Source organism: Mauremys mutica, chromosome 18 (genome assembly GCF_020497125.1).
Source record: "Mauremys mutica isolate MM-2020 ecotype Southern chromosome 18, ASM2049712v1, whole genome shotgun sequence".
Taxonomy (NCBI): Eukaryota; Metazoa; Chordata; order Testudines; family Geoemydidae; genus Mauremys; species Mauremys mutica.
Genome location: NC_059089.1, coordinates 22556253 through 22566207, shown reverse-complemented (window position 1 = coordinate 22566207; position 9955 = coordinate 22556253). Strand labels below are relative to the sequence as shown.

Sequence of the window (9955 nt, the reverse complement as noted above, 5' to 3'; positions counted from 1 at the left end):
GTAATGCAAAATGGAAAAAATAACCCCAACTATACAAAATGATGGGGTTTAAATTAGCTGTTACCACTCAAGAAAGAGATCTGAGTCATCAAGGACAGTTCCCTGAAAATATCTACTCAATGTGCAGCAGCAGTCAAAAAAGCTAATAACATTATGTACCATTAGGAAAAGGATAGGTAATATAGAATGGAAAATATCATAATGCCACTATATAAATCCATGGTATGCCCATATCTTGAATATGGATATGACTGGGGGTGGGGAGAGGGTAATGATAGAGGTCTATAAAATCATGAATGGTGTGGAGAAAGTGAACAAGGAAGTATTTATCCTTTCCCATAACAGAAGAACCAGGGGAGATGGGTGTGTGTGTCACCCAATGAAATTAATAGGCAGCAGCTTCAAAACTAACATAACAAAGTATTTCTTCACACAACACACAGTTGACCTGTGGTACTCGTTGTCAGGGGATTTTGTGAAGGCCAAAAATGTAGGTGGGTTCAAAAAAAGAATTAGATAAATTCATGGAGGATAGATTCATCAATGGCACGTAGCCAAAATGGTCAAGGGTGTTAACCCCATGCTCCGTGTGTTCCTAAACCTCCAACTGCTAGAAGCTGGGACTGGACAATGGGATGGATCACTCAATAATTGCCCAGTTCTGTTCATTCCCTCTGAAGCTTCTGGCACTGGCCACAGTCAGAAACAAGATAATAGGCGAGATGGACCATTGATCTGACTCAGTATGGCCGTTCTTAGGATTTTCAAGCTACAAAAATGGGCCTGGGTCACTCAGGGGCTAGTGCAGAACCTGAAACTACTTAATTTGTTTTTTAAACTCACCAGATTTCAAGCTGATAGGGACACTTTAAAGAGTAGAGATTTTACCAGCCATATTTTAGGATCATGATACAATTTATACTCAGCCTATGACCTAACACCTGACTCAGACTTGGCATTGATTAGGCTGTAAGACACCTTTTCTCTCCCCCAACCAATGACATTCAGTCAGTTTATATTTTTGTAAGGGATTTCTCATCTTTCATTTAATAAAACCCACTTGCATGTGCAAAAGAAGGAATATTTTATTTTTTTCATAGGGAGAAGAGAAGTGGGAGGAGAGGGGATGGGAACTTTAACAGTTAAATTCAGAACACAGTAAGTTTATGGAGGGTGGGGGGAGGGAAATCACAAGACAGATGCTTTACACATTCCTCCTTGAAGAAGAGGCAAATATAAGCAAACCAAACTGGACATACCCAGCTTATTTAGCCTTGCATAGTTCTAGTTGCTCTGGATGAAGTTCCGGGGGGGGAAGTGGCTCCCACAGGTGACTGATATTCATTGACAAATCCACTCACTTTTTTTTTTTGTTTGGCAAGTTAAGAATCACAGATGAGCACAGATGTGTGACAGCAGAGCCGGGGCTGCCATCACCATGGGATTTCCTCCTCAGGACTAGGCCAGGGACCTCTCTCCTAGGACCCAATCCAATTCTCATTGAAGTTCATGTTAATATTTCCACTGCCTTCAATGGGAGCTGGATCAGACCTGTACAGAGCTCAGGTGGGAGCCAGCAATCCCATCCCCTCCCTCCCAAGCCCTATGCAAGTCAAAGAAGCCTGCTGAGTACTGAACACCATCGTGGTATGGATGAGCTAGCAGATTTTCCACTGGGGCTAGTAAGAGCACAAGGCTGACCTAACTGCTGTCAGCTTTCTTTTGCAGTCCATACAAAACCTCCATCTGCTTCCTTTTGTTCTTTGCCCGGGTAATGGTCATCTTAAAGAGCTTGCAGTAGAGCTCCACCGCCAGGGGGCTGTCGTCGTTCCCAGGGATGGGGTACGTGATGATGGAGGGGTTGCAATTAGTGTCCACCACTCCCACAGTGGGGATGTTCATCTTGGCGGCATCCCGAACGGCCACGTGCGGCTCGAAGACGTTGTTCAGGGTGCTGATGAAGATGAGGAGGTCGGGCAGGCGAATCCCGGTCCCATACTGGACGTGGGCATTGGTCAGCAGGCCCCCCTGCCAGTAGCGGGTGTGGGCGTACTCCCCGCAGTCCCTGGCCGTGACCTCCACCAGGTGGCCGAACTGACGGTTGCGGCAGATGAAGAGGATGATCCCTTTGCGGTAGGCGACATGGGCTGTGAAGTTCAGAGCCAGCTGCAGATGTTTCATCGTCTGATCCAAGTCTATAATGTCCTGATCAAGGCGGCAGCCAAAGATATACGGCTCCATAAACCTGGGGAAGGAGAATGAGACATAAAGAACTCAGAACATTTTTATTTTTTGACTGACATTTCCAAATGCTCCCTGCCCCTATAGAAACTCTCCTACACTGGGGCATCAGACAGCCTCTAACCAATGGGAGTCAAGGAGAAAATTTGCCAGGGGGCAGTTTATTCCATAATTGCCTTCTTGCACCTTTGTCTGAAGGATCTGCTGCTAGCCGCTGTCAGAGACAGGCCACTGGGCTAGACGGACCTTGGGTCTGATCCTGTCTGGCAATTCCTGTGTTCCATTTAAGGGAAAGGGCAGTTAAGGCCCTGATCAGCCAATCAGATCCCTGCACCATGCCCTGATAGACAGGGGCTCGTCCAGGTGGATCTGGTTTTATTTTGGTTCTAAACCAACCGACTGGCCACTCAGTTCATTACACTGGAATCCCAGAATATCGGCAATATGAAGAAATCTTTGGATGCCGAAAACCTTTTGCTTCCAGTGCTGCATGCCTGTGTGACAGCAAATAAAATAACCTTCTCTGTGCTATGACAGTCAAACACAGACTTATTGTCAAAGGCATTAGGAAGGAGCCACCTTGCAAGCACTTTACAGGGCAAATAATCCTACCCTTCTTTTAACTAAAGACCGGATCCAAAGTTGATGGAAATACACAATGACTCAATGGGTATTGGCTCAACCCCAAGGCTCCACATCAAAGTTGTGTAACTTACCTGTGACGGCAACCTTTTTTATGCCCCAAGTGCACTCTGGCATCAAAGAGCTCTTTCAGGGAGAAGAGCTCCTTCACGTTGAAGAAGTCCGGGTGTCTGAGGGGCTCGGTTATAAGCTTGTCATTAATAACTGAAAGAAGGACAAAAAAGAGGTTTGAGCTCTGCCCCCAGTTTGTGCAGCACAAAGGTTTGGTGGTGGTGTGAAAAGGAGAGTGTCGTTTAGTCCTGGATTGCCAATAACAGCACAATGTTTGGGCGTGTATATGGCGGTTAATGCATTTACACAATCCCTTCCATCCAAGTATCTGAGAGCTTTACACTTCAAGACTCATATTATTTCTCTCTTCTTACATACAGGGAACCAGCTATACAGAGAAGTGAAGCGACTTCCCCAAGGTCACACTGGAAGTCTGTGGCAGAGCCAGGAATAGCACCCAGGAGTCCTGACTCTGAATCCCAAACTTTAGGCACAAAACCTTCCTTCCTCTCCTAGGCGTGTGATCAGATAGGTTAGAGGGGAATCAAATGTACTGAAAATCACATGCATAGACAATCTGAAAACTAAAGTAGGTAACAGGGCTTAGAAGAGATGCTCATTAACTTAGCGATACATTATCTTCCGGCTTAAAGCAAACCTGGTGGCTGTCAGAGAGGGACAGTTGGCTTGACTCAACTTGTTTTGGACAGTAGAAGCCAAATAGCCTGGATGCTTTCACTCTCCTAAAGTAGGTGGGGTAAGGACTCTCACCAGTGGGGTCCACCTGCTGATTCGCTTCCGGGGCAAGAAGAGTTCCATAAAGCCGACTGCTGAGCTGTGAGGTACTGGGAGCAGCTTTCCCCAGGGACCCCAGACAGCAAAACCTTGGTACCACTGACAATGGAGAGAAGGAAGAAATTAAACAAAAGCCTTAAACAGATGGGTAGGAAAATAAAGACACCAATCAGAATACGTTGCAGCACCCATCTGCGGAAGAACCCAAAGCACTCCACAAACACGAAGGCTTTCCAAGTCCTTGAAACACAGGTTAATATTAGCAGCAAAGAATCCTGTGGCACCTTATAGACGTCTATAAGGTGCCACAGGATTCTCTGCTGCTTTTACAGATCCAGACTAACACGGCTACCCCTCTGATAGGTTAATATTAGACCCACTTCCCAGAAGCGGAAACCGTGGCACAGGGTGGAGAAGTGGCTTGCTCAGGGCCTAGTTTTCCTAAGAAAGATCTAAGAACTTTCTCTTCTCCAACTGGGCTTTGAGAAATATGAAGTGTGCACACCAGATGGCAAGCTCTGCATAGGGGATCCTGGGACCTCATAACAAGTCAAGCAGCCCCCCTTCCTCTAGCAAAGCGTGGAGCAGGCACCCTGGCAGGGAGAGGGTAGGCAGCACGGGGCACAGGCTTAGCAGCTCTGCTAGGGAGAAGAAGGGGGCGGCTCGGGAAGTTGGTTGCTTGATTTCGGTAACAACCAGAGGGGCTGTTTCCGGGGGGGGGGGGGGGCGCTAGACTCCAGCAGCATAACCCCGCAAGAGGCGAGTCTCCAGATCGTCGGGGGATTTCTTAAAGCCCCAGCTCCTGGAATCAGGAGAAGCTCAGCTCACATGTAAAGGCGAGTGTCTAGCTTCTGTCACCCACGTGCACCCTCAAGGCTCAGACACCAGAGAGCAGGGACCAGGCTCCATTTTTTAAAATGCGCTTTAAAAAAAGACATCCGGATATTTAAGCCGCTGGGGATTTTTACATGCTTGAGGTTGGCAGGACTGCCCCAGCCTGAGACACACCAGGCAAAAGCCAGGCATAGCCACGGCCCAGGGCAGCGGAGAGGCACCTTGCACAGCTCGCCTGGGCTCGGATCCGCCCGCCTGTCCGTCCCCCCACCAAACTCCGCTCCCCGCGGCTCCAGCCCCCCTGCAGCCCGAGTCTTTGCCCGCACGGGAAGCCCCGTCTCACCCGCCTGCAGCAGCCTGGCAGCGGCCATCTCCGGAGCGGAGCTGCAGCAGCAGCGGGCCCGGGCACGGAAGGGCAGCTGAGGCTGCTGCACCGGCCCTTTCCGCTTCCTCCAACCCCCTGCCCCGGGCGCAGCTCCGCCTGCCGCTGCGCTGGCTCCGGCTCCGGCTCCGGCTCCTCCCCTGCCGCGGGCTAGTCTGCAGTGCGGGGGCCGGTCCGATCGCAGACCCCGCACTGCAAATGCCCCTTCAAGGGCAGACGCTGCAAAAACCTGCCCGCACAGAGCAGGCGCGGGCCGGAATTCCTAGCGGGACCCGCTGGGTTTCTACAGGGACCCGAACAGGGGTCCCTAGAAACAACCGTCGGTGCTGGAACTGGGGGGCTGCCGCACCCCCTGGCTTGAAGTACTTTCCATTCTAGGCAGGGGTTACAGTTTGGTGCAAGGGCTCTCAGCGCCCCCACTGTGAAAATTGTTCCAGCCCCCCTGGAAACAGCAGGGGTGAGCAAATGACTGTTCCTCAGCTCAACCCCCCTTTTTTAGAAATGATCCGTATTTATGGTTTGGACTGCGATAGCCCTTAAAAGCCCCAGTCCCAGATTAGTATCAGAGGGGTAGCCGTGTTAGTCTGGTTCTGTAGAAGCAGCAAAGAATCCTGTGGCACCTTATAGACTAACAGACGTTTTGCAGCATGAGCTTTCGTGGGTGAATACCCACTTCTTCAGATGCAAGTCAGATGAAGAAGTGGGTATTCACCCACGAAAGCTCATGCTGCAAAACGTCTGTTAGTCTATAAGGTGCCACAGTACCAGATTAGGATCCCCTGGCGCAAGGCACTGTGCAAACAGAACAAAAAGATAGAAGGTCGATTCTTTGCAGCAGGAACTAAGTATGGGGTAAAAGACAACAGGTGCAGGCAGAAGGGGAGTGCCAGGAAACAAGGCGACATTATGGGTCAGCCAATGTGCCTTCAGTTCTTCACTTCAGCAGGGTTCTCTCTCGTACATACACGGCTAGAAAAGGAGACATGCAGAATACTCAGGAAAACTACCGGGTACTGAATTAGGGGGACTGAAAGTAACAGAACTAAGGGCTTGATCCTGCAACCACTGCAGGGCTTAGTAGGAGCGAATACTTCCACAGCCCGTGTGCATGGGAAGTGTTTGTAAGCTGGACCCTTGTCTACAGTACTGTGCCTTTAAGGACCTCTCGCTTTGTTGCCAAGTTACAGCCTGTCTCCTAGCAACATACAGTTTGTTACTTAAGCACCCTGTTTCTTGTGTGCCTGATCAATTTCCTGCCTCTTTGTCCAGTTGGACCAGAGTCCCAAAAAGGTCTTAGCTCAAAATGTCCCAGGCGCATGTGCCGGAAGCATTCACCACCTGTAACAAAGAGACAGAGGAGGGTCGGTCCCAGAGAACCAGTGATTACTACAGAGTTAATGACGATTTGCCAGCCAGGTTCAACCACCCAGGATGGTTTCGGGGCTACAGGTGAGGAAGGGGATACAACTTGTGTGATGAGCACAAGCAGCATGCTGAGAGAGAGGGAGGGGTTCATGGTGCACCCAGAGGTTGCCACACTTTGCAACAATGACCTGAGATCCTGTGAAGTCATCATGACCTCTGCAAGATTGTGAAAATGATACCCATTTTAAAGCCCGAAAGGCCTCTGGGATGTGTCCCATTACATACAGCCAGATTAGCCATCATGGCCAGAGGTCCCAAGCACGCTTTGCTCCATCTTCATTCAAGCCCCAGCTCTCCAGAGTCAAGCATGCACAGAATTGTTCTTGTTCTTAAATTCCTCCAGGATCCTTGTCTTGCTGTTTCCTTAGCAGACATTTCCTCTCTGCCCCATCAGTCTCACTGCTGGTGGATTCATAGTACCTGGAGACAGGTACGTCTACAGTATGAAATTATTTCAAAATTATTCTATTCGAATTTTTGGATAGTACCAGGAGACAGGCGGTGCACCGTCTGCTGGCAGTATGGCATCTGCTGTAGCTTTCATGGAGGGAGGAGCGAGTGACAACACACACCCAGAAACACTCGCGAGAATGTTTTTGCCCCATCATGCACTGGGAGCTTAACCCAGAATTCCAATGGGCAGCGAGGACTGCGGGAACTGTGGGATAGCTATCCACAGTGCACAGCTCCAACATTCAATGCTAGCCTTGGTACTGTGGACGCACTCTGCCAAATTCATGTGCTTTAGTGGGGACACACAAGACCAAATGTATAAAATCGCTTCCAAAAATTTGAATAGAATAATTTCGAAATAATTTCATACTGTAGACGTACCCTTAGAAATGCCTTCTCATCTCTCCCCACCTTATCCATTCCCCATTTCATCCCAAAAAGCATCTTTTCCTTTGTCTGCACTTCTTAATGTCCATCTGTTACTGTAGTTTATCTCCGTAAACTGCACTATTTAACTCTGTCGAGTGCTGTGGGATACAGTTTGTATGAAAGAAACCATACCAAGTAAAATTATATTCTATTGTGTAGAACGAATGAGCCCCATCCAATGTACAGGACCACCAACCAGATCTATGGAAGCAAAGCGCCTACTGTACATGAAATGCCAGTAAGTATATGCAGCACAAGGCTAATTAAAGTGTGTATCAATCTTACCTTTTAAGTGAACTCTAGGTACCTGTTGAGGAATAAGTTATTTGCTTTATCTGTAGGAATACTTTAAACAAATACTCAGCTACGCTTTTTGCTTTGTTCCTTTAAAAAAACCTGTCAATTCACTTTACCTTCCTTACAGGAGTATCTATCCTTTGCAGTATTTTAAAATGCATCTATTATCCTGCGGGCACTGTTTACTCACCCTCCTCTGCCCAGATATCACCTGTTACTGGCATGAGCAAACTGGGTAAGGAAACAGTCCGTGTGTGGCACAGCCAACCAGAATACAGGCACAGAATACTGAAAAGTAGTCAAGGGAAATTGGCAAGGGGGAATTCTGATGTTCAAAATTTATTTTACCCTTATATCTTTTGTTAAATTTAAGGGTTTTTGATGGTGGCCAGCAGTGGTTCAAATTTAGGTCTCCTGTATAAGACCCAATAGTTGAATTTTTCAATTGCTATTCAAATTTGCATTTCATGTTGCCACTCCAGCCACTTACAAAGGAAGGGAAAATACAGTAATATAATTCATGAAAAACTGAGGGGCACCATAGTTCTGTTTTCATATTGTAGGTCCCAGCAGATCTCTGAAATCAGAAGGTGGGATTTTCAGAAGCCTCTAAATGACTTTCAGTGAGACACATGCTCTCATGTCACTTCGGGGCTTTTGAAAAATTCGACCCAGAAGCTTCGGTATCTCCAAGCAGTGAATTTTACAGTATAGGAGAGTTAGAAAGAAAAGACTTGGTAGTTTAAAAGGGGGCAGATACACTGACCTAAAATCTCTTTGGAAACACAATGGATTAGATCAATTATTTTTTAATGGGACACAATTATATTCCCCTCCTAAATAAACAAGGAGAGTTAGTCTCTGGCAACTTGTGGCTGAAGTCCGATGCCAAAGAGAACAAGGTGTTTACTCATAAACACCCCCACAAACAAACAATTATAGTACTACTACGTTTAAAGAAAAAATCAGAAAAGCCAAGGTGGAACATAGGGATTGCCAAAGTGAAAAAATAAACCATAACTAAAACCATACACAGGGAAATGTGTGATGATCAATGCCTGAAGCTCCAGAAGCTGGCCCTAGCTCTTCTCCCCACTCACACATAGTATACCTTTCTGTGATAGAAGAACTAATATGCTATGTAAGAATTGCAGTTTTTGAATTTAGCTGAAGTTGGTGTAACATCTCTGGCCTGCACCACTGGTGTGCTGCAGAAACCAGCACCCTTGCAGCAAAATATAGGACAAGTTTCCTGAGTACACAGGCCCTTGATTAAAAATACGCAAACAATGGGTGGATGGGTAGGGTTTTTTTCTGACCATAGCTGGTGTTTGGTTCATGCTTTGAAGCATGAAGATTTAGAGCCCTTATACCCTAGCTCTTGTAAAAACACAGAGATGCTATTCATATGAGTATCTACAATATTTCCTCTTGCTTTTCTCCCCCACAGACCTCCTTTAACATTACCTCACATGCATTTTCGAAACATCTTGGAAAGTGTGGCATGTATAGGAATAACGGGCTCAACACCTACATGGAGAAAAGTGATGTGACTGGCATAGATAACCTTATCACCTTCTACGACAGACTCAACTTTCACCCCAGTTACAATGGCAGTGGCCCATCCCACTGTGAATAATGTTTCAGCCATGATGTCTGCAGTATGACACCTGTTCTTCAGTTTACTGTCTACTGCCTGATTAAAAAAAACCCCCAAACACGAGCAAACAATAGCATTGACATTTCCTTAGGATTTCTGCTTCTCTCCTAAATCAGCTCCTAAGACTCTCTTTGAAAGCATGACTGGAAATGGTGCACTCCTGCACTGAGTGATGTTAAATACACTTCCGTCTGCCACATTAGCTTGCAGGATGATTCACCACAACAAACACAGGCTTCTGTTACAATAATAATGCATGCCATTAAAGCATCATTAAGCTGCAATGGGAATCTTTTATTATAATGTCTGACTTGAGGTTACCTTGCTGAAGGAGAGCCTAGATCCAATGTTAGCATGACGTAGTAGAAAAGGTCATGAAAACAGAATAAAATGGGGAAATGAGCAAGGATGAAAACTCTGTCATTGAGAGAGTAATAAGAGCAAAATGCTCTTTAGAGCAGGTGTGTTAATAAAGAAAAAAAAATCCAGAAAAATGTTTGTTGTTTTCTTAAAATGCCTGTGAACATAAGTGAATTTAATGCTTGTTAAACATAAATGGATGGCTCCACTCTCCAGTACAGCACAGGCAGCCAGCACACACACTTTCTCATGCCACGCTGCCCTGGCAGTGGGCCTCAGGAATGCCCAGCAAACACCACTGAGAGAAGTTCTACGACCCACTCCTATCTTGGGTCTCTGCTCAGATTGCCAAGTAAGGGCTACACTTATTCCGGGTTAGAAGGGAC

General features: G+C 46.8%; 2 protein-coding genes across 2 annotated transcripts; one reads left to right on the top strand and one right to left on the bottom strand.

The window, feature by feature from the left end:
* Window positions 1-1073: 1073 nt before the first annotated feature.
* On the bottom strand, window positions 1074-5050 carry MRPS2 (mitochondrial ribosomal protein S2). The gene is made up of 4 exons (XM_044992561.1): window positions 4907-5050; window positions 3706-3828; window positions 2958-3087; window positions 1074-2245 (listed from the first exon to the last, which is right to left on the bottom strand). Exons 1-4 carry the CDS (start codon window positions 4932-4934, stop codon window positions 1702-1704), a joined length of 825 nt encoding a protein of 274 aa, XP_044848496.1. The 5' UTR covers window positions 4935-5050; the 3' UTR covers window positions 1074-1701.
* Window positions 5051-6157: 1107 nt separating this feature from the next.
* C18H9orf116 (chromosome 18 C9orf116 homolog) lies at window positions 6158-9667 on the top strand. The gene is made up of 3 exons (XM_044993046.1): window positions 6158-6394; window positions 7412-7490; window positions 9000-9667. Exons 1-3 carry the CDS (start codon window positions 6249-6251, stop codon window positions 9186-9188), a joined length of 414 nt encoding a protein of 137 aa, XP_044848981.1. The 5' UTR covers window positions 6158-6248; the 3' UTR covers window positions 9189-9667.
* Window positions 9668-9955: the final 288 nt, after the last annotated feature.